Source organism: Rhinoraja longicauda, chromosome 26 (genome assembly GCF_053455715.1).
Source record: "Rhinoraja longicauda isolate Sanriku21f chromosome 26, sRhiLon1.1, whole genome shotgun sequence".
NCBI classification, from domain to species: domain Eukaryota; kingdom Metazoa; phylum Chordata; class Chondrichthyes; order Rajiformes; family Arhynchobatidae; genus Rhinoraja; species Rhinoraja longicauda.
Window position 1 is genome coordinate 21,709,371 of NC_135978.1, and position 24,729 is coordinate 21,734,099.

Below are 24,729 nucleotides of genomic sequence, written 5' to 3' on the forward strand. Positions count from 1 at the left end.
GCACGTCACATGATAGGAACGTCTCAATCAATCATCCATTCTCCCTCCAGATTCCACCCGTCACCCACACACGAGGGGCTCTCCACAGCCGACAGCGAACTCACTTACAAACGTTTGCCTCCACTCCCTACACGATTTACAAAGGGCCAATTAACCTACAAACCCGCACGTCTTTGGGACGTGGGAAGAAATTGGAGCACCTGGGGGAAATCCAGAGGATCACAGGGAGAACTCCACACAGACAGTTCCTGATGTCATGATTGATCCATGTTTTATTCATGTAAACGCATGCACTGACAGTGAGTCGAGACACTCCACACCAACCACCACCCACACGCTCCACGCAGCTTTGTTCCCGGGCCTCCCGCCATTAGCCAGACTGTCATCAGCACTTAGTGGGTGGTGTCGCCCGTTAAGAGGGGGATGTTGGCCCAGGCGGGGAAGGAGTCGAGATCGAACATGGCACGGCCCCAGGTGTTGATGGCCACAGTGACTGACACCACACTGATCACGTTGAGAACAATCCCCGCCTTGACCTGAACAAAGGCAAACACTCGTTAACATCTGCCCTCCCTGCGGCTAAAGATGTCCTGGTTGGGCTAGTTGGTCACGGTGTCAGGCAGAAGAGGGCTCTGCCCGAGCCGGCTGCTGCCCCTTTTCTGGGGTTACGTCCGCGCCCGGGTGGTATTAGAAAGGGAATATGCGCTGTCCGCGGGCACCATGGGGGAGTTCCTGGACCGCTGGGCGGTGGAATGTATCCTTAACATGGACTGTAATACAGTTGTTTAGGAGTGTAACATTTAAAAATATTGTTTTGGATAATTGGGTGATTTTACATTACGGTGGTGGGTTTGTTTGGTATTGTTTTGTATTGTATGTACTTTTAAAAATACAAAAAACAAAAAAAGCTGGCCGGCCATCAGTGGTTCGCATGCCAGGAAGCATCCGGGAACAAGAACATCACCGGGACACAGTGACCAGGGTTGTCCATTCACCCACCAGGTCAGTGAACGGGTGAACTGATCAACCGCGGGTTATTTACACAACGTACAGGAATACAAGAGGCTGCTGGGACTGGTGGACCCAGACCCATTGCAGGCACAGCCCTCCCCATCATCGACAGCATCTAAATGCGGCATGACCTCAAGAAGGCTGCGTCTGTCATCTAGGATCGCCATGACCTGGGCTGTGCCCTCTTCTCACTGCTATCATCTGGCAGGAGGTACAGAAGTCCCACACCACCAGGTTCAGGAACAGCTACTTCCCTACAACCATCAGGTTCATGAACCAAACTGCACAACCTTAATCCTACCTCACCAACGGAAACTTTTATGCTTTCATGGACTTGTGTTGGAAATTGTGTTTTGCGCTCTTGTCTTGTTTTTTTCCTCGTCTTTTTCTTTTTTACTGTTGTGGGATTTACGTATGATTCATGCTGTGCATGTTTATCTAAATCTATGTGCGTGTGATGCTTCTGTAAACTAGATTTTAATGGTACCTGTACTTCACTGTACTTGGGCACATGGCAATAAACTTGACTTGGTGTAAAGTTCCTCTCAGGCCCGGGATTTATTTTCCATACAGTGAGTGATGATCCTGTTGTCGAATTTAATTCTCATTTATTCTATTGCTTACTGGGATCTGGACCAGCGTTTATTGCCCATCCTTTGCTGACCCTTGAAAAGGTTGGGGGAGCATCCGGAGGGAACCCACACGGTCTCAGGGAGAACGTGCAAACTCCACGCAGACAGCACGTGAGGTCACGAACAAACCCGGGTCTCTGACGCTGTGAAGTTCTATGTTAGACTATAACATAGTTAGAATTAGGCTCTTTGGCCCATCGAGTCTGCTCCACTTTTCGATCATGGCTGATCTATTTCTCCCTCTCAACCCCAATCTCCTGCCTTCTCCTCGTGATGTTTGAGGCTCTTACTGAACAAGTTCTAAGGTGTGAAAGGACAGGTATCCTGCCAACCCACCGCCCCTCCCCCTCCCACCGCCCCTCCCTCTCTCACCGCTCCTCCCACTACCACCACTCCTTCCCCTCCCACCGCCCCTCCCCTCCCACCGCCCCTCCCCTCACCCCTCCCACCACCCCTCCCCTCCCACCACCCCTCCCCTCGCCCCTCCTCTCCCCTCCCCCACACCGCCCCTCCTCTCCCCTCCCCCTCCGCATCCCACCGCCCCTCCCCTCCCACCAGCCCCCTCCCCCTCCCCCACCCACCACCCCCTCCCCCTCCCACCACCCCTCCCCCTCCCACCACCCCTCCCCTACCCCTCCCCTACCCCTCCCCCTCCCACCACCCCTCCCCCTCCCACCACCCCTCCCCTCCCACCACCCTTCCCCTCCCACCACCCCTCCCCCTCCCACCACCCCTCCCCCTCCCACCACCCCTCCCCCTCCCACCACCCCTCCCCCTCCCCCTCCCACCACCCCTCCCCCTCCCACCACCCCTCCCCCTCCCACTCCGACTGCCCCCCACTCCCACCATTCTCCCCCTCCAACTGCCCCTCCCTCTCCCACCACTCTCCCCCTCCAACTGCCCCTCCCGCTCCCCCCGCCCCACCCACCACCCCTCCCCCCACGCTCACCATGTCGGTCACCCGGAGCTGGCCGTAGGAGAAGACGATGGCATTGGGCGGCGTAGCTACCGGCAACATGAAGGCGAAGGAGGTGCTGAGGGTGCTTGGGATCAAGATGTAGAGAGGGTTCATCCTGATCAGGACGGCCTGTCGGGGAGAGCAGCACAGCTCAGAACAGAGAACAGTACAGCATAGAAGCAGGCCCTTCAGTGCACAATGTCCCTGCCGAACACGATGTCAAGTGAAACTAATCTCTGCCTGGCCTCCCTATCCCTCCATTCCCTGCATATCCATGTGCCTCTCCAAGTCTGAAAAAGGGTCTCGACCTGAAACAGTGGATCAGGCAGCATATCTGGAGAATACGCTGACCATTGATCACATTTAACACTAGTTCTATCCAACTTTCATATCCACTCTACACACCTGGGACAATTTACAGCGGACACCCAAACCTTCTAATAAGAGGTGCTATCAGTCCCGCTGAGTTACTTCAGTATTTTGTATCTATTCTTTTTCTTAAACTCCACTTTTGTATCTGCCTCCACCACCATCCCAGGCAGCGTGTTCCAGGCACCCACCACCCTCAGGATAAAAAGCTTGCCCTGTGCATCTCCTTTAAACTTTGCCCCTCTCACCTTAAAGTTGTGACCTTTAGGCCTTGACATTTCCATACTGGGATAAAGGTTCTGATTGTCTACCTTATCTACGCCTCATAATTATCAGATCTCCCCTCCGATGATCCAGGTGACAAGGAGGATAATTGTTTCACTGAGAGTGGTGGGTAAATGGAACGAGTTGCCAAAGGAGATAGATCGAAGAACATAATTTAAAAGACATTTGGCCAGGTTCATGTATAGGAAAGGTTTAGGATATAGGCCAAATATGGGTAAATGGGACTAGGTATGGTATATACTTGGCAGGTCAGGCAGCATCCGTGGAGGGAGAAGTGGTGAGTGGTTCGTGACTCTCACCCCTGACTCTGTATCTTGTAGATAATGGAAGGGCTTTGAGAATGTAGGCAGTAGGCACAGAATTCCCAACTTCTGGCACAGAGGCGTAGCAGGTAGAGCTGCTACCTCACAGTACCAGAGACCTGGGTTTGATCCTGACCTTGGGTGCTGTCTATGTGGAGTGTGCATGTTGTCCCTACGACTGCGTGGGGTTTCTCCGGGAGCTCCAGTTTCCTCCCAAATTCCAAAGACATGCAGGTTTATAGGTTAAATGTCCGCTGTAAATTGTCCCAGGTGTGTAGAGTGGATATGAAAGTTGGATAGAACTAGTGTTAAATGTGATCAATGGTCAGCGTATTCTCCAGATATGCTGCCTGATCCACTGTTACTCCAGCACTTTGCGTCTATCCTTGGTATAAACCAGCATTTGCAATTCTTTGTTTCTACACATTGGTCAGGCAGCATCTGTGGAGGAAATGGACAGATGTTTTGGGCAGGGACCCTTCTTCAGATGAAGACGTCTGAGTCTGAATTTGAAGAAGGGTCCCAAAGTGAAACATCTTCTGTTTGTTCGCTCCACAGATGCTGCCTGACCCGCTGAGTTCCTCCAGCACTTTGTGTGTTGCTGTAAACTCCAGCGCCTGCGGTTCCTTGTGTCTGCTCACCGTAATCATACAAGTGATAATAAACGACCTGAGCACCCTGCCCGAGGGGAGCGAGAGGAACCGATCGCCCCTTGTCCGTCGCACCTCCCCTGTGTCGGGAACGGCTGCCCGCTGGTGTGGGGAGGGGTGGGGGGAGGGACGTACCATGTTGGCCAGGATGGGCAGGAAGAGGGTGGCAGTGGCCACGTTACTGGTGCACTCGGTGAAGCTGGCGATGAGCATGCAGAGAAGGACAGCGATGCTCCACTGTGGCAAGTTCTTCAGCGGCAGCATCTGTTTGCCCAGCCACAAGGACAAGCCCGATACCTGGGGAGAAAGAGGCAGGGATTCAGTCAGCTGGCAGTACATAAGTTGTAGGAGCAGAATTAGGCCATTCGGCCCATCAACTCTATTCTGCCATTCGATCACGGCTGATCTATCTTTCCCTCTCAACCCCAATGAATGATACTTTATTGTCACATGATTATCCCGTTCATACTTAGTTTTTTAGTTTAGTTTCGAAATACAGCGCGGAAACAGGCCCTTCGGCCCACCGGGTCCGCACCGACCAGCGATTCCCGCACATTATTCACAAAATACTGGAGGAACTCAGCAGGTCAGGCAGCATCTCAGGAGAGAAGGAATGGGTGACGTTTCGGGTCGAGACCCTTCTTCAGACCCATCGGCGTAGACGGATGCCGCATCTGTGCCCTGGATGAAGTGTTTCACACTAGGGCATCAGAGATGTCCTCATTCTTCAGGAAACGGGGCTTCCCCTCTTCCATTATAGATGAGGCTCTCATTAGGGTCTCTTCTACATCCCGCAACTCCGCTCTTGCTCCCCCTCCCTCCATTCGTAACAAGGACAGAATTCCCCTCGTTCTCACCTTCCACCCCACCAGCCAGCGTATCCAACAAATCATCCGCCAACATTTACGTCACCTACAACGGGACCCCACCACTGGCCACATCTTCCCATCCCCTCCCCTTTCTGCGTTCCGCAGAGACCGTTCCCTCCGTAACGCCCTGGTCCACTCGTCCCTTCCTACCCAAACCACCCCATCCCCGGGCACTTTCCCCTGCAACCGCAGGAGATGCAACACCAGTCCCTTTACCTCCCCCCTCAACTCCATCGAAGGACCCAAACAGTCTTTCCAGGTGAGACAGAGGTTCACCTACACCACCTATAGCAAAGGGGATTACAGTATAGCAAAGGGGATTACAGAGGCATGAGGCGGGAGCTGGCCAAAATTGATTGGAAGGAGGCCCTAGCAGGGAAGACGGTAGAACAGCAATGGCAGGTATTCCTGGGAATAATGCAGAGGTTGCAGGATCAATTTATTCCAAAGAGGTGGAAAGACTCTAAGGGGAGTAAGAGACACCTGTGGCTGACAAGGGAAGTCAGGGACAGCATAAAAATTAAGGAGAGGAAGTATAACATAGCAAAGAAGAGTGGGAAGACAGAGGATTGGGACTCTTTTAAAGAGCAACAAAAGTTAACTAAAAAGGCAATACGAGGAGAAAAGATGAGGTACGAGGGTAAACTAGCCAATAATATAAAGGAGGATAGCAAAAGTTTTTTTAGGTACGTGAAGAGGAAAAAAATAGTCAAGGCAAATGTGGGTCCCTTGAAGACAGAAGCAGGGGAATTTATTATGGGGAACAAAGAAATGGCAGACGAGTTAAACCGTTACTTTGGATCTGTCTTCACTGAGGAAGATACACACAATCTCCCAAATGTTCTAGGGGCTGGAGAACCTAGGGTGATGGAGGAACTGAAGGAAATCCACATTAGGCAGGAAATGGTTTTGGGTAGACTGATGGGACTGAAGGCTGATAAATCCCCAGGGCCTGATGGTCTGCATCCCAGAGTACTTAAGGAGGTGGCTCTAGAAATAGTGGAAGCATTGGAGATCATTTTTCAATGTTCTATAGATTCAGGATCAGTTCCTGTGGATTGGAGAATAGCAAATGTTATCCCACTTTTTAAGAAAGGAGGGAGAGAGAAAACGGGTAATTATAGACCAGTTAGTCTGACATCAGTGGTGGGGAAAATGCTGGAGTCAATTATAAAAGACGAAATTGCTGAGCATTTGGATAGCAGTAACGGGATCGTTCCGAGTCAGCATGGATTTACGAAGGGGAAATCATGCTTGACAAATCTACTGGAATTTTTTGAGGATGTAACTAGGAAAATTGACAAGGGAGAGTCAGTGGATGTGGTGTACCTCGACTTTCAGAAAGCCTTCGACAAGGTCCCACATAGGAGATTAGTGGGCAAAATTAGGGCACATGGTATTGGGGGTAGGGTACTGACATGGATAGAAAATTGGTTAACAGACAGAAAGCAAAGAGTGGGGATAAATGGGTCCCTTTCGGAATGGCAGGCAGTGACCAGTGGGGTACCGCAAGGTTCGGTGCTGGGACCCCAGCTATTTACGATATACATTAATGACTTAGACGAAGGGATTAAAAGTACCATTAGCAAATTTGCAGATGATACTAAGTTGGGGGGTAGTGTGAATTGTGAGGAAGATGCAATAAGGCTGCAGGGTGACCTGGACAGGTTGTGTGAGTGGGCGGATACATGGCAGATGCAGTTTAATGTAGATAAGTTTGAGGTTATTCACTTTGGAAGTAAGAATAGAAAGGCAGATTATTATCTGAATGGTGTCAAGTTAGGAGGAGGGGGAGTTCAACGAGATCTGGGTGTCCTAGTGCATCAGTCAATGAAAGGAAGCATGCAGGTTCAGCAGGCAGTGAAGAAAGCCAATGGAATGTTGGCCTTCGTAACAAGAGGAGTTGAGTATAGGAGCAAAGAGGTCCTTCTACAGTTGTACCGGGCCCTGGTGAGACCGCACCTGGAGTACTGTGTGCAGTTTTGGTCTCCAAATTTGAGGAAGGATATTCTTGCTATGGAGGGCGTGCAGCGTAGGTTCACTAGATTAATTCCCGGAATGGCGGGACTGTCGTATGTTGAAAGGCTGGAGCGATTGGGCTTGGATACACTGGAATTTAGAAGGATGAGGGGGGATCTTATTGAAACATATAAGATAATTAGGGGATTGGACACATTAGAGGCAGATAACATGTTCCCAATGTTGGGGGAGTCCAGAACAAGGGGCCACAGTTTGAGAATAAGGGGTAGGCCATTTAGAACGGAGATGAGGAAGAACTTTTTCAGTCAGAGGGTGGTGAAGGTGTGGAATTCTCTGCCTCAGAAGGCAGTGGAGGCCAGTTCGTTGGATGCTTTCAAGAGAGAGCTGGATAGAGCTCTTAAGGATAGCGGAGTGAGGGGGTATGGGGAGAAGGCAGGAACGGGGTACTGATTGATAGTGATCAGCCATGATCGCATTGAATGGCGGTGCTGGCTCGAAGGGCTGAATGGCCTACTCCTGCACCTATTGTCTATTGTCTATTGTCTATTGTCCTCCAACCTCATCTATTGCATCCGCTGCTCTAGATGTCAACTTCTTTACATCGGCGAAACCAAACGCAGGCTCAGCGATCGTTTCGCTCAACACCTTCGCTCAGTCCACCTTAACCAACCTGATCTCCCGGTGTCTGAGCACTTCAACTCCCCCTCCCACTCCCAGTCTGACCTTTCTGTCATGGGCCTCCTCCAGTGCCAATAGTGAGACCCACCGGAAATTGGAGGAACAGTACCTCATATTCCGCTTGGGCAGCTTGCAGCCCAGCGGTATGAACATTGACTTCTCCAACTTTAGGTAGTTCCCCTGTCCCTCTCTTCCCCTCCCCCTTCCCAGTTCTCCCTCTATCTTCCAGTCTCCACCTATATCCTTCCTTTGTCCCGCCCCCCTGACATCAGTCTGAAGAAGGGTCTCGACCCGAAACGTTACCTATTCCTTCTCTCCTGAGATGCTGCCTGACCTGCTGAGTTACTCCAGCATTTTGTGAATAAATACCTTCAATTTGTACCAGCATCTACAGTTATTTTCTAACACTATCCTACACACACACTCGGGACAATTTACACATACACCAAGCCAATTAACCTACAAACCTGTACATCTTTGTTGTGTGGGAGGTAACCGCTGTGGTAGATGTCTATGTTAACTTTTATGTAGTTGTGTGTCTTACTGCTTTTTTTTAGTATGGCTGTATGGTAATACGAATATCACTGTACCTTAATTGGTACATGTGACAATAAAAGACCTTTGACACCTTTGAAACCAAAGATCTCGGATAAAACCCATGCAGTCATGGGGAGAACGTACAAACTCTGTGCAGACAGCACCCATAGTCAGGATTGAACCTGGGTCTCTGGCGCTGCAAGCGCTGTACGGCAGCAACTCTACCGCTACGCCATCGTGCCGCCCTGTTGATACTTAACCAATCCCCTCCACACTCACCTGTTTCATAATTTCACGTCAAGTTCATAAGTCTTCGGAGCAGAATTGATCCATTCGGCCCATCGAGTCTACTGCGCCATTTTCAATCATGGCTGAACGATCTTTCCCTCTCAACCTCATTCTCCTGCCTTCACCCCATAACCCCTGACACCTTTACCAATCAAGAATCTGTCAATCTTCACCTTAAAAATATCCATTGACTTGGTTTCCACAGCTGTCTTTGGCAATGAATTCCACAGATTCACCACCCTCTGACTACAGAAATTCCTCAGGTCGACACAAAATAATGGAGTACAGAGATGTTGCCTGTCCCGCTGAGTTACTCCAGCATTTTAGAAACATACAAACATAGAAACATAGAAAATAGGTGCAGGAGTAGGCCATTCGGCCCTTCGAGCCTGCACCGCCATTCAATATGATCATGGCTGATCATTCAGCTCAGTAGCCTGTACCTGCCTTCTCTCCATACCCCCTGATCCCTTTAGCAAAAAGGGCCACATCTAACTCCCTCTTAAATATAGCCAATGAACTGGCCTCAACTACCTTCTGTGACAGAGAATTCCACAGACTCACCACTCTCTGTGTGAAGAAATGTTTTCTCATCTCGGTCCTAAAAGACTTCCCCCTTATCCTTAAGCTGTGACCCCTGGTTCTGGACTCCCCCAACATCGGGAACAATCTTCCCGCATCTAGCCTCTCCAACCCCTTAAGAATTTTATATGTTTCTATAAGATCCCCCCTCAGTCTTCTAAATTCCAGCGAGTACAAGCCCAGTCTATCCAGTCTTTCCTCATATGTAAGTCCCGCCATCCCAGGGATCAATCTGGTGAACCTTCTCTGTACTCCCTCTAAGGCAAGAACGTCTTTCCTCAGGTTAGGAGACCAAAACTGCACACAATACTCCAGGTGCGGTCTCACCAAGGCCCTGTACAACTGCAGCAGAACCTCCCTGCTCCTAAACTCAAATCCTCTTGCTATGAATGCCAACATACCATTCGCTTTCTTCACTGCCTGCTGCACCTGCATGCTTGCTTTCAATGACTGGTGCACCATGACACCCAGGTCCCGTTGCATCTCCCCTTCTCCCAATAGGTCACCATTCAGGTAATACTCTGCTTTCCTGTTCTTGCCGCCAAAGTGGATAACCTCACATTTATCCACATTATATTGCATCTGCCATGCATTTGCCCACTCGCCTAATCTATCCAAGTCACTCTGCAGCCTCCTAGCATCCTCCTCGCAGCTAACACTGCCACCCAGCTTCGTGTCATCCGCAAACTTAGAGATGTTGCATTCAATTCCCTCGTCCAAATCATTAATATACACTGTAAATAACTGGGGTCCCAGCACTGAGCCTTGCGGTACCCCACTAGTCACTGCCTGCCATTCCGAAAAGGACCCGTTTATTCCTACTCTTTGCTTCCTGTCCGCCAACCAATTTTCTATCCACCTCAACACTGAACCCTCAATACCGTGTGCTTTAAGTTTGTACACCAATCTCCTATGTGGGACCTTGTCGAAGGCCTTCTGAAAGTCCAGATATAACACATCGACTGGTTCTCCCTTATCCACTCTACTAGTTACATCCTCGAAAAATTCTATAAGATTCGTCAGACATGATTTGTCTTTGGTAAATCCATGCTGACTTTGTCCGATGATATCACCACTTTCCAAATGTAATGCTATCACATCTTTAATAACTGACTCTAGCATTTTCCCCACTACCGATGTTAGGCTAACTGGTCTATAATTCCCCGTTTTCTCTCTCCCTCCCTTTTTAAAAAGTGGGGTTACATTAACTACCCTCCAGTCCTCAGGAACTACTCCAGAATCTAAAGAGTTTTGAAAAATTATCACTAATGCATCCACTATTTCTGAGGCTACTTCCTTAAGCACTCTGGGATGCAGCCTATCTGGCCCTGGGGATTTATCTGCCTTTAATCCATTTAATTTACCTAACACCACTTCCCGACTAACCTGGATTTCCCTCAGTTCCTCCATCTCATTAGACCCCCGGTCCCCCGCTATTTCCGGCAGACGGCTTATGTCTTCCTTAGTGAAGACAGAACCAAAGTATTTGTTCAATTGGTCTGCCATCTCCTTGTTCCCTATGATCAATTCACCTGTTTCTGACTGCAAGGGACCTACATTTGCCTTAACTAATCTTTTCCTCTTGACATATCTATAAAAGCTTTTGCAGTCTGTTTTTATGTTCCTTGCCAGTTTTCCCTCATAATCTATTTTCCCTTTCCTAATTAAGCCCTTTGTCCTCCTCTGCTGGACTCTGAATTTCTCCCAGTCCTCTGGTATGCTACTTTTTCTGGCTAATCTGTATGCTTCATCTTTTGTTTTAATACTATCCTTGATTTCCCTTGTTAGCCACGGATGCACTACCTTTCCTGGTTTGTTCTTTTGCCAAACTGGGATGAACACTTGTTGTAGTTCATCCATGCGACCTTTAAATGCCTTCCATTGCATGTCCACCGTCAACCCTTTCAGCATCAATCGCCAGTCTATCTTGGACAATTCACGCCTCATACCCTCAAAGTTACCTTTCTTTAAGTTCAGAACACTTGTTTCTGTATCGACTTTGTCACTCTCCATACTAAAGAACTCTACCATATTATGATCACTCTTGCCCAAGGGGCCTCGCACAACAAGACTGCTAACTAACCCTTCCTCATTACTCAATACCCAGTCTAGAATGGCCTGTTCTCTCGTTGGTTCCTCGACATGTTGGTTTAGAAAACCATTTCTCAAACATTCCAATAAATCCTCTTCCTCAGCACCCCTGCCAGTTTGGTTCACCCAATCTATATGTAGATTGAAGTCACCCATTATAACTGCTGCGCCTTAGTGCATGCATTTCTAATTTCCTGCTTGATGCCATCCCCAACCTCCCTACTGCTGTTAGGTGGCCTGTGCACAACTCCCACTAGCCTTTTCTGCCCCTTAGTGTTTCGTAGCTCTACCCATATCGATTCCACTTCCTCCAAGCTAATGTCCTTCCTTTCCACTGCTTTAATCTCCTCTCTAACCAGTAACGCTACCCCACCTCCTTTTCCTTTCTGTCTATCCCGCCTGAATATAGAATATCCCTGGATGTTGAGCTCCCAGCCTTGGTCACCCTGGAGCCATGTCTCCGTAATCCCAACTATATCATAATCATTAATAACTATCTCCACATTTAATTCATCCACCTTATTACGTATACTCCTTGCATTGAGACACAAAGCCTTCAGGCTTGTTTTTACAACTCTCTTACCCCTTGTACGATTATGTTGAAAAGTGGCCCTTTTTGATTTTTGCCCTGGATTTGTCTGCCTGCCACTTTCTACTTTCGATTTAAACCAGCACCTGCAGTTCTTTCCTACATCGAAATTCCTCATATCCTTTCTAATAGCAGGTCCTTTTATTCTGACAGTTTCTGCACCCTGCTGTGCCTCTCCGAGCCAGACCTCCCATCCCCAGCCACGTCCACCACTCCCAACCTGACCTCTTACGCCCCTGATTTCCGCCCCATCCTTTTTCCAACTCTGACCTTTTCACCAGCCCTTGACCTTTGCCCCATACCATCTTCAAACCTGACCTATGCCTCAGCTTATCAGACATTTGCCCCACCCATCTCAAGGGGATTAGTGAGACAGGCAAAGTTTAAAGATGTGCAGGGCATGTTTCTTATACAGTGGTGGGTGCCTGATTCACACTGCCAGGGGTGGGGATGGAAGTAGAAATGATAGTGCAAGAGAGAAATAAACAAAGTGCAGAATTATAGTGTCACAGCGACAGAGAACGTGCAGAATAAAAAATGCAAGGGCTGCAACAAAGTAGATTGGAAAATTGGGAATATGTCCCTAACATATGAGAGGTCTGTAAAGTAGTCTGAGAAAAATTGGGAAAGAAGCCGTTTCCTAAATCTGGTGGTATGTGCTCTCTCGTGTTTTACATCTTCTGCCCAACAGGAGGGGGGAGAAGAGGGAATGACCTCTGAATTCATGAAGCTTGTCAAACCAATGGCGAGGGGGGTGGGTTGTGATTGTTGGGACCGGCAGTTGTCAGTGTTACCTGACATCCTTTGGCCAGGGCAAAGCCTCCTCCCAGCAGCAGCACCACATTCCAGGGCAGCTTCCTCTGGACCACTTTCCAATCCAGGAGCCGGACGGAGTGGCCACCCTTCCGCTCCTCGGAGACATAGCCTGTGGAGGAAGGACATCATGGCCAATATATTAGTAGCAGGGCAGAGGTGGTGGGACTGGGATTGTGAACAAGGGCTCTTGTCTGAGTGATGTTACCCTCACGATATGGAAGTATCCATATGTGTTACTCCACCTAACGCCGTAATATGTCCTCTTCCCAGATATTCCCAATTTCCTTGCGCGTAACAAGGGCCCCTGGCTCTGTGAGGCAGCGGCTCTACCAGCTGCTCCACTGCACTGCCTCAATATGTGCCTCAATGGGGCCACTGGACAGAGAAACAGAGCATTGCTCCTCCACACACTGGGGCCATTGGACAAACTGATGACACTGGAATCTCTGGGCACGGTGCTCCTGGTCACTGGTCCTCTGGCAGACACCTACCTGGCTCAACCTCCACTGTCCTGTGCCAGGGCCAGCCCCTGAAGTGTGGCCTGTTAGACGGCATTATAAACATGAGGAACGTGATGAGCATCACCACTGTGGCGTCGCTGATATACCTGAAACAAACAGAGGTCGGTTAGTGTGCAGCTGGCAGGACATGTCCAGGGCACCAGAGGCAGGGTGGGCACCACAGGAGTGGTGGGCACCATGGGTCAGGGGCACGGGCGCCTGTGAACTGGTCACTGTCAGTGGTCCCGACCAAGAGTGTGTGGGATCACACCGTCCCCAGCCAATAATTGGCCTGTCAGGGAACCACCCTGCCTGAGGTCATCTGTTGCCGGCCCTCATTTGGCCTGGTCTTTTCTTGTTTCCAGTTCCTCCTCCCCCCCAGAAACAGCCTAAAGAAGGGTCCTGACCCGAAACGTCCCTCACCCTTTTTCACCAGAGATGCTGCCTGACCCACTAGTTACACCAGCTTGTTGCGTCTAATCTTTGGAAAAACTAGCATCTGCAGTTCCTTTTTATTTCACAAGTTTAATCCGAGCAAGTGTGAGGTGATGCACTTTGGGAGTCGAATGTAAGAGGAAAGTGTCCAGATAACGGCAAGATCTTTAACAGCACCAATGGTAGATTGATCCTGAGGTTTAAGTCCACAGATCCCTGTAAGTGGCAACTCAGTAGGTGTACGGTATGCTTGCCTTCTCATTGGTCGGGTCATTGAATGAGGAAGTCATGTTGCTGCTGTATAGGACTTTAATGAGGCTGCATTTGGAGTATTGTGTGCAGTTCTGGTCGCCCAATTACAGGAAGGATGTGGAGGCTTTGAAGAGGGTGCTGACAAGGTTTGCCAGAACGCTGCCTGGATTCGAGGGTGCCAGCTCCAAGGAGAGGTTGGACAAACTTGGATGAAACAAAATTATTTTCTCTGAAGTGCTGGAGGTTGAGGGGAGTTCTGATAGAGGTTTATCACATTATGAGAGGCAAAGATAGGGGAGACTGTCTAAACCTTTTCCCCAGGCTGGAAATGTCAGAGAATAGAGGGCATGGCTTTAACATGGGAGGGGCCAAAGCTTAAAAAAGATTGCAGGGCAAGGATATTCACACAGAGGGAACACACTGCCTGGAACACACTGCCAGGGGTGGTGGTGGGGGAAGATATCACAGTGACGTTAAGACTTTAGATTTTAGAGATACATTGTGGAAACAGGCCCTTCAGGCCTTCTAGTCCGTGCTGACCAGTGATCACCCCGAACACTAGCACTATCTGACACATGAGGGCCAACTTTACAATTGTTTGCAGAAGCCACTTAATAATAATAATAATAATGCATTACATTTGTATAGCGCTTTTCTAAACACTCAAAGACGCTTTACAGGGTTTACTAAAACATAGAAAAAATAAATAAATAAACGAACAGAAAAGGAAAAATAAGGTGAGGTGACGGTCAGTGGTTGAAGGCAGTGCTGAACAGGTGAGACTTCAGTGATGTTTTGAATGTGGTGAGTGAGGAGGAGTCTCTGATGGTCTGAAGTAGTGAGTTCCAGAGGGTGGGAGCAGCGATGGAGAAAGCCCTGTCCCCCCAGGATCTGAGTTTGGTCCGGATGGAGGGGGACAGGAGGTTAGCAGCAGCAGAGCGGAGGGTACGGGTGGGAGTGTGTCTGTGGAGGAGGTCAGTCAGATAGGATGGGGCCAGGTTATGGAGGGCTTTGTAGGTCATGAGGAGGATTTTGTACTGGATTCTCTGGGGGATGGGGAGCCAGTGGAGCTTGTAAACGACGGGGTGATATAGTCACGGATCGGGGAGTGGGTGAGTAGACGGGTAGCGGAGTTCTGGATGTATTGGAGTTTATTGATGATTTTTGAGGGTGAACCATAGAGGAGGCTGTTGCAGTAGTCCAGACGGGAGGTGATGAAGGCGTGGATGAGGGTTTCTGCAGCTGTGGAGGAGAGGGACGGACAGAGACGGGCGATGTTTTTGAGGTGGAAGAAGGCTGTCTTGGTGATGTGTTTGTCGAAGGAGAGGGTTTGATCAAAGATGATTCCAAGATTCCGGATGTGAGGGGAGGTGGATACTGGGAAACCATCAATATTGAGGGTGAAGTCGTGGGTGGATTTGGTGAGCGTTTTTGGTCCAATGATGATGATTTCAGATTTGTCGCAGTTGAGTTTGAGGAAATTGAATTGAAGCCAAGATTTTATTTCAGTGATGCAGTTTGTCAGGGTAGAGTGTGTGGTGGTGGAGATTGACTTGGTGGAGATGAGGAGCTGGATATCATCGGCGAAGCAGTGGAACTTGAGACCATGACGACGGATTAATTGACCAAGGGGGAACAGGTACAGGATGAAGAGGAGGGGGCCGGAAACTGAACCTTGGGGAGGGGAGCGGTGGGGGATTTGCAGTTATTAATGGAGATGAACTGGTGCCTGTCGGAGAGGTATGATTTGATCCAGGATAGGGCTGTGCCGGTGATGTTAAAGGTGGTTTCAAGTCGGGTGAGGAGGATGGAGTGATTTATGGTGTCAAAGGCGGTGCTGAGGTCGAGTAGGATGAGAATGTTGAGGTTGCCAGCGTCAGAGGAGAGGAAAAGGTCGTTGGTGATTTTGAGGAGTGCAGTTTCAGTACTGTGGTTGGAGCGGAATCTGGATTGGAATGTTTCATACAGGTTATTGGTAGAGAGGTGGTGTTTGAGTTGAGAAGCTACAGCGCGTTCCAAAACTTTGGACAGAAAGGGTAGGTTGGAGATTGGTCTGAAGTTGTTTGGGGTGTCAGGGTTGAGTCCAGGTTTTTTCAGAATAGGGGTGACAGCAGCGATTTTGAGGGATGGTGGGACGATGCCAGTGGACAGGGAGGAGTTTGTTGTTGCAGTGATAAGTGGAGAGAGAGCAGGAAGGCAGGCCTTGACAAAGCTGGAGGGGATAGGGTCCAGAGAGCAGGTGGCAGTTTTCATTCCTGTGAAGAGGTCAGAGAGGTCGGTGGTGGAGACTGGGGAGAACTGAGACAGGGGTTGACAGGATAAGGGGGAGCAGGTGGTTTGAGGGGGAGCAGGTGCGTTGGTGGTTAAGGTGCTGTAGATGTCTATTTTGCTTTGGAAGAATGAAAGGAAAGAGGTGCATTTGTCGACTGTGAACGATTGGGAGATGGTGTCCAGGGGACTGAGGAGTTTGTTTATTGTAGAGAAGAGTGCTTTTGGGTTTCCGGAGCCAGAGTGAATTATTTGAGAGTAGTAGGTGGAGTGGGCGTGGGAGAGGGCATCTTTGTAGTGCTGCAGGTGGTCTTTGTAGGCTTGGGAGTGAATTGTGAGACCTGTTTTGTTGCGGAGTCTTTCAAGTTGGCGGGCATGGGTTTTCATCATGCGGAGTTCGGGGGTAAACCAGGGAGCAGAGTGGGTGAAGGAAACTGTTTTGGTTTTTATAGGTGCAAGCTGGTCGAGGCAGGAGGAGAGAGTGTGGTTGTAGTAGTCAGTGAGGTCAGAGGGGCTATGGAGGTCAACGAAGGGAGAGGCGGACATTTTTTCAAAGAGGGAGGATGAGAGCGAGGTAGGTGAAACAGAGTTCAGCTTACGGAAGTTGATTTTGCGTTTTTGCCTTGGAGCTGGGGTGGGAATGTTGACGGACATGGTGATGGCTAAGTGATCGGAGAGGGTGGGGTCGGAGCCAGAGAGGTGATGCAGATTTAGTCCAGTGGAGCAGACAAGGTCCAGAATGTGCCCACGGTTATGGGTGGGAAAATTGACATGTTGAGTGAGGTTAAAGCAGTTGAGTATTTCAGTGAAGTCAGCGGTTATTGTGGAGTCGGTGGAGTCCATGTGGATGTTGAAATCACCGAGGAGGAGGATTGAGGGGGAGAGAGAACAGAACTTGGTCAGAAAGTCGGAGAAGTCAGAAAGGAATGATGGGTGTGGTTTGGGAGGGCGGTAGACGACTGCCATGACTAATTGTGAGTGACCAGAGAGTTTAAAAGCCAGGTGTTCAAATGAAGGAGCAGATGAGATGGAGATGAGGCTGATCTTGAAGTCCTGTCGGTGTATTACGGCAATCCCACCACCTCGGCCCTCCGAGCGTGGTTTATTGATGTAGGAGTATCCGTTGGGTGTAGTGAAGTTGAGTGAGAGGTAGTCCAGAGGTTGTTGCCAGGTTTCAGTCAGACAGAGGAAGTCCAGTTTATTGTCCAGGATGAAGTCATTAACCTACAATCCTGCACGTCTTTCGAGTGTGGGAAGAACTGGAGAAAACCCCACGGGGTCACGGGGAGAACATACAAACTCCGTACAGACAGCACAAGTAGTCAGGATGGAACCTGGGTCTCTGGCGCTGTGAGGCAGCAACTCTACCGCTGTGCCACCGTGCCGTCCCCCAAGAGGCTTTTAGATAGGCACATGGATATGCAGGGACTGGAGGGATATGGATCACGTGTAGGCTGAGGAGGTTAGTTTCACTTGGCATCATGTTCAGCACGGACACTGTCGGCTGAAGGGCCTGCTCCTGTGCTGTACTTTCCCCCGTCCCCTGCACCAGGCTCTGACCTCCCTCCCCCCTCCCGGCCTCCCCCTCCTCCTCTGTGCACGGCGACTGCCTGGTAACCCCGGGCTGGCAGCGAGCCCCAAGAACTCCGGAGCACGTGCATCGCATGGCAAACAGGCAGCCTGGGGGGATGGGGAGGGAGGGGGGAAGGAGAGAGGCGGGGGAGGGAAGGAAGAGAGGGAGGGAGGGAAGGAAGGAGGGGAAGGGAAAGAGGGAGGGAAGGGTGGGAGGGAGGGAGAGGGAAGGGGGTGGAAGGGGGAGGGGGAGAGGGTAGAGAGGGGAGGGAGAGGGTGGGGAGCAGGGGTGGGGTCAGATGGGTATGCGAGAGAGGGGGAGAGCAGAGACAGGGAGAGGAAGGGGAGGAGAGTGAGGGAAGTGGGTGGGAGGGAGGGAGGGGGTGGAGGGAGGGGAAGGGGTGGAGGGAGGGGGGAAGAATGCTGAAAGCAGTAGGTTGGGCAGCATCTGAGAACGGAGTAACCACGTAAGCCCGGTGCCGCGGCGATTACCCTGTCCTTGCTCCCCAGACGCTGCCCGACCTGCTGAGTGTCCTCAGCATCTCCCGCTCTGCCCAGGGTGTGGTTGCCTGGTGTAATGGAGACTGGGAGCTAACCAAGGGTTACGAGGCAGGTCAGGGGGAGCCTGGGAATGGAGCGGTGCTGAGCTCAGGCACGGTCCCACCACTTTCACTTTGTAACTTCAGTCATTTCTTTTGGGATCCAGGAGCTGTGGACAGGGGTGGCCTTTACCCTTCCCCCCTCCACACATCTTACCTGCCACCCTCACCCACCCCCCTCAACCTCTTCCACCCCCTCACCCCTCACCTCTTCACACCTTCACCCCTCACCCCCTGCAATGTGTGTGCGCATGTGTGTGTGTGTGCGTGTGCATGTGCATGTGTGTGTGTGTGTGTGTGTTCAGCACTAATTCATTCCCAGACCCCCCCCATACCTAACACTAGATGAGCTTCCAGTCTATTATCTCCACAGCATGAATCGCTGCCTTGTTCATTAATCCGGCCCTGTCTCCACTGCCAAGCTGAAGGAGGGCACAGAGCCTCAGACTCTGAGTCTCCCGGCTCAGGCCTGGGCTGGAGACTGTTTGAGTGGCAGTGGGCAAGGCCAGCTAACAATGCTGGCACCCGGCCACTGCCCAGCACTGCGAACTGGCAGCTTGTTGTGGGAGGCAGAGGCAGGCAGTCACGGGACAACAACAGTGTGGGAGCGGATGTGAACCCTGCTTTCCCCCCCTTCAACCCCCTCCACCCCCCCCCCCCCCCACCAACCCCAACCCTACACCGCCCCACTCCATACCAGCCACTGCAACCCCTCCCACTGGAGACAGTGGGGGTCTGCCCCAGAGCAACACAGGGCACCATTACCAACACTGCTCTTATTTTAGTGTAATCTGTCAGTGTGTGTTTGCCTGTGTGTGTGCGTGTCTGTGTACATGTATATATGTTTCTGTGTGTGGAGTGTGAGTGAGTGTGTGTGTGTGTAAGTGTGAGTGTGAGTGTGTGTGAGTGCAAAACTCTGATTGAGACTAGACTGTGTTCGTGGTGGGGGGGGGGGCGGGTGTCTGTTGGTTGGAGAGGGACAGGGGGGAGAGGGGACAGGGTAGGGAGAGAGGGTAGGGGGTAGTTTAGAAATACAGCACGGAAACAGGCCCTTCAGCCCACCAAGTCCGCACCAACCAGCGATCCCAACACAATAATACTATCCGACACACACTAGGAACAATTTACAATTATATAAAGCCAATTAACCTACAAACATGTGCATCTTTGGAGTGCGGGGGGAAACCGAAGAACCCAGAGAAAACTCATGCAGGGGTACAAACTCCGTGCAGACAGCACCCATAGTCAGGAATGAACCCGGGTCTCTGGCGCTGCAAGGCAGCAACTCTACCGCTGTGCCACAGTGCCGAGGCAGGGTCTGGGGGGGAGGGAGACAGAGAAAGGGGGACAGAGTGTATGTGTTGTTCGGGGTGCAGGCAGAGTGCGTGTGTGACCATGGCAATGTAAGACAACAACTCTACCGCTGCACCATCGTCTCCCCCTCCCCCCCAATTCGTAACAAGGCAGGGTCCCCCTTGTCCTCACCTTCCACCCCATCAGCCAGCGTAGCCAACGAATTACCCGCTGAGTTACTCCAGCTTTTTGTGTCTATCTCAGGTTTGTAGGTTTGTAGACCCTTAATGTGACCATGTTCTCCAGAGATGTTGCCTAACCTGCTGTGTTACTCTAGCACAGTGCGTCCTTTAGCTGCTGTTGTGTCTGGTGTTGGGTGACTTACTTCTTGCCTTTCTTGTTGAAGAGGGAGCCCCAGCCGGGCACAAAGCCGGGCTCCCTGGTGAACCAGAGGATCACCAGCAGGACGAAGAGGCCGAGGACTAGCTTCTCAGCAAAGGACATGAGGCCCAGCTTAATGTACTCCCCCTGGATAATGCCGTAGGCTGCCTGCTCCCTCGGTGAGCTCTCCCTGTGACAACTCCGCAACCTCGCAAAACTGCGGGCGAAACAAACAGAAAAACGCTGAGAGGCTTTTACAGGCTCTGTTCTCCGACATTCTCGGCAGGGACGAGGTGATCCTGATGGTAGTTCTGGTCGCCTGGGCCCTCGCAGGCTAGATTCACCCGCATTGCAGGCTTCACCTGCCGCTAGGCCCCTGCTCGATAACCGCAGTGCATGATTCACCTGCCTCTAGGCCCCTGCTCCACACCCGCATTGCAGGCTTCACCTGCCGCTTGGCCCCTGCTCCACACCCGCATGTAGGCTTCATCTGCCGCTAGGCCCCTGCTCCACACCCGTAGTGTAGGCTTCACCTGCCGCTAGGCCCCTGCTCCACACCCGCAGTGTAGGCTTCACCTGCCTCTAGGCCCCTGCTCCACACCCGCATTGCAGGCTTCACCTGCCGCTTGGCCCCTGCTCCACACCCGCATGTAGGCTTCACCTGCCGCTAGGCCCCTGCTCCACACCCGCAGTGTAGACTTCACCTGCCGCTATGCCCCTGCTCCACACTCGCAGTGCAGGCTTCACCTATGGCTAGGCCCCTGCTCCACACCCGCCTCGTCGACCCACCCTCCCCACCTCAGCCATCCTGGTGAATGCTCGTCCACACAGAACCTGGACCAAACGCAATGGACTGCAGCTCGGTGACAGACTCGCAAGGGTTCCTGCTCCGTGGTGTCACTCACTTCACTCCCAGGAACAGCAGGTGCAGCCAGAGCCAGCAGCATGTCAACATGATCAGCATGTTCGGGAAGGAAAAGCCAAACCACGAGGCAAAGTTGATCACATCTCCATTATCGGGGAAGATCCTTCAAAATCACAAGCACCCAGTCAGAAGGGAATCATCAAGTTCTATCATCCCCTCTGAGAGAACATGGGGGGATGCTAGAGAGAGGGGAGAGTGAGGAAGGGAAGGGACGGAGGAAGGAGAGGGAGAGAGAGAGGGGAGGGAGGGAGAGAGAGGGGGGGAGAGAGGGGGGGAGAGGGGAGAGAGGAGAGGGAGGGAGTGGAGAGGGAGGGAGGGAGAGAGAGGGGAGGGAGGGAGAGTGGCTGGAGTGTGAGAGGGCTGGAGAGGGGTGGAGAGTGAGGGTGGAGAGAGGGGTTGGAGGGAAGGGACAAAGGGGGGAGGGAGTAAGAGAGGGAAGAGAGAGGAGAGAGAGAGGGGGAGAGAGAGGGGAGGGAGAGAGGGGAGGGAGAGAGGGGAGGGCGAGAGAAAGAGGAGGATGAGAGGGGAAGGTGACAGAGAGGGGAGGGAGAAAGAAAAGGGAGGGAGAGTGAAAGGGGAGGAAGAGAGGGGTGAGTGAGGGGGGAGGGAGAGAGAAAGGGGAAGGAGAGAGAGTAGGGAGGAAGAGAATGCCAGTTCCGCTGCTGATAATGGATGGAGGGACTTTGGCTGGGAGACTGGGACAACTCACTCCAGGTTACCAGGCACCACCTTGGTTTCTACCCTCTGGTCCCAGGACTGGAACCTGTGCCTGAGATTGGATTGACCATTACCAATTAGACAAGATGACGCGGTCATTGTGGGAGGGGACTGTCAGCATGAGAGTGGACTGGAGCAGGAGAGTTTGAGATATGACCGAGGCAACCCTTTAGGCACCATATCTGAGGAAGGATGTGCTGGCTTTGGCCAGGGTCCAGAGGAGGTTTACAAGAATGATCTCAGGAACGAGTGGGTTAACATATGATAAGCGCTTGTCAGCACTGGGCCTCTCCTCGCTGGAGTTTAGAAGAGAGGGGAACTCATTGAAACATACAGAATAGTAAAAGGCTTGGATAGAGTGGATGTGGAAAGGATGGCTCCACTAGACGAGAGGGTATAGCTTCGGAATTAAACGTTCTTTTAGGAAGGAGATGAGGAGACATTTTTTTAGTCAGAAGGTGGTGAACCTGTGGAATTCTTTGCCACAGAAGGCTGTGGAGGCCAAATCAGTGGATATTTTTAAGGCAGAGATAGATAGATTCTTGATTAGTAAGGGTGTCAGAGGTTATGGGGAGAAGGCAGGAGAATGGGGTTCAGAGGGAGAGATAGATCAACCATGATTGAATGGCGGAGTAGACTTGATGGGCCAAATGGCCTAATTCTACTCATATTCCTAACGACCTTATGACCTTATGAACGTGGTAATGGTGCCACAGGTACGGAGGATGGTGAGGAAGGTCTTTAGCATGCTGGCCTTCATCAGTCAGGGCAATGAGTACGGAAGTTGGGACCTTGCGTTGCAGCTGTACTAGATATTGGTGAGGCCGCACTTGGAGTATTGCGTTCAGTTTTGGCCATCCTACCGTAGGAAAGATGTCATTAAGCTGCAAAGAGTGCAGAGAAAATTCACGAGGATGCTGCAAGGACCCAGGGTCCTGAGTTATAGGGGGAGGTTGGGCAGGCTAGGACTTAATTCCTTAGAATGCAGGAGGCTGAGGGGTGAACTTTTAGATGTTATAGAACTTATAGGTTAACAGATAGAGTAAATGCACAGAGTCTTTTATTCCCCTATTCCCCAGCATAGGGGAATTGAAAACCAGAGGACACAGGTTTACGATGAGGGGGGGGGGGGTCGATTAAATAGGAACCTGAGAGGAAACCTACCTTTTCACACTGGGGGAGATGGGTATATGGAACGATCTGCCAGAGGAGTTAGTTGTGGCAGGTACTATAACATTATTAAAAAAGCATTTGGACAGGTTTGTGGCTAACAAAGCTTTAGAGGGATAAGGGCCAAACACGGGCAGCTGTGACTAGCATAGATGGGGTAAGTTGGGTTCGAGTGGGCCGAAGGGCTTTTGTCTGGGCTGTGTGACAGAGGCCAGATCGGGGTGAGAGGGGGGTGGCACTAGCATTGATGGGGTAAGTTCATGGTCAGGGAGCAGTTGGGCCGAAGGGCCTTTGTGACGGCAGCTTGGGGTGACGGGGGTGGGGGGGGGGGGGGAAGCACTCACTGGTTGAACTGCCCCTTCAGCACCAGATTGGGGCCGGTACCGGTGAGAGTGGCTGTGCCCCCGATACTGGCAGAGTAGCAGATGGACAGGGAGAGCATCTTCTGCATCTGCCGCTGCTCACGCAGCTCATCGCTGTACGGGACCGAGGATGCCCTCCTCTCCCGATCCACTTCAGTGTTCCGAATCTGCACCTCCAGAGGGATCGGAGCTAGAGCAAGGAGGTACAAGACACCCGTTCAGGCAGCAACACACAACATAGAACAGGAACAGGCCCTTCAGCCCACAGTGTCCATGCTAAACATGATGCCAAGTTAGACTAATCTGCTCTGCCTGCTCATCATCCATATCCTTACATTACCTGTATTTCCTTGTGCCTATATAAAAGACTCTTAAATCCCCTTATTGTATCTGCCTCCACCACCAGCACATTCCAGGCACCCACAACTCTCCGTGTAAAGACATCTAGTCTGAAGAAGGGTCTCGACCTGAAACATCACCCATTCCTTCTCAGAGATGCTGCCTATCCCGCCGAGTTACTCCCGCTTTTTGTGTCTATCTTTGGAAGAAACCAGTACCTGCAGTTCCTTCCTACACACTCAAAACTCACCCTCAGCTGAGGAGGCGCTGGGCGGAGGTCCAGGCATGGTGAGCCCAGCATTTGCGGGCCCCCTGACTAAGCCCATCATGTGGTCAGAAGATCCAGGATCATCTGCTCGGGGCAGCTCACTGGGGAGGTCCCAAGGCTCTGAACCGAGAGTGTGTGCCAGTGCCTGGCAGGAGAACCTGTGGTCCACATAACCCACAGAGAGTGGTCCTATTGTGGTCCACATACACAACAGGAGAGTGGTCCCATTGTGGTTCACATACCCCACCGAGAGTTCCTCACTCCTCACATACCCCATTCCCCACATACCCCACAGGGAAGTTGGATTGTTCCCCAAATACCCCACAGGGAGATCCTCCAGTTCACAAATAACCACCGGGAGGTCCTCATTCCCTACACACCCCTCACAGAGGTCCCCTTCTGGACCACATACCCAAGCAGAGGTCTTTGTTCCCCACATACCCCATTGAATGGTTCCCTTATTCCCACATGCCCCACTTGGGGGTCCACATTCCCCATATAGCCCACAGGGAGGTCCCCCTTGTTCCCCACACAGTCACAGCGAGGTCCTCACTTCCCACATATCCCACACGGGGGTCCTCATTCCCCATATACCCCAGCAGGAGGTCCTCATACCCCACAGGGAGGTGCCACGCACCTTGATCTGTTGCATCCTTCGTCTCCAGTTCCAGGTCTCCGGCGGTCTGTCCGTGTCCCGGCTCCGGATCTCTCGGCTCTGGATGTCCCGGCTCCGGATCTCCCGGGTTTGTGGTGGTGGTATTGAGCTGCTGCAGCACGGCCTGGGCGATGGGCACCATCATGGCGGTGGTGGCCGTGTTACTGATCCACATGGAGAGGAACGCCGTCACGCACATGAAGCCCAGCATTAACCTGGGGAGGACACAGAAGACAAGGCGGGTTCATGAAGGCCACCCTCCCGCCGACACCCCTTCACCCCTTCTCACTACATCAATCCACCCTTCCGGGAATCAAAGCAGAAGCTTGCTGGAAACACTCAGTGGGTCGGACAGG

The 24,729-nt window shown here is 51.5% G+C and overlaps 1 protein-coding gene across 4 annotated transcripts in view; it reads right to left on the reverse strand.

The window, feature by feature from the left end:
• Positions 1-270: 270 nt before the first annotated feature.
• Positions 271-24,729, reverse strand: part of LOC144606487 (Na(+)/citrate cotransporter-like) — a 35,791-nt gene continuing 11,332 nt past the window's right edge. For 2 of the 4 annotated variants that reach the window (XM_078422657.1, XM_078422654.1), the window contains 9 exons: positions 24,356-24,588; positions 23,094-23,301; positions 20,843-20,965; positions 19,942-20,154; positions 13,129-13,244; positions 12,616-12,746; positions 4,343-4,504; positions 2,593-2,730; positions 271-536 (listed from right to left, as the gene is read on the reverse strand). In XM_078422657.1, the coding sequence (XP_078278783.1) occupies positions 393-536; positions 2,593-2,730; positions 4,343-4,504; positions 12,616-12,746; positions 13,129-13,244; positions 19,942-20,154; positions 20,843-20,965; positions 23,094-23,301; positions 24,356-24,588 (1,468 nt within the window). In that variant the 3' untranslated portion in view covers positions 271-392. The remainder of the gene's footprint in view (positions 537-2,592; positions 2,731-4,342; positions 4,505-12,615; positions 12,747-13,128; positions 13,245-19,941; positions 20,155-20,842; positions 20,966-23,093; positions 23,302-24,355; positions 24,589-24,729) is intronic. The other 2 variants (XM_078422655.1, XM_078422656.1) reach the window with 2 other exon arrangements.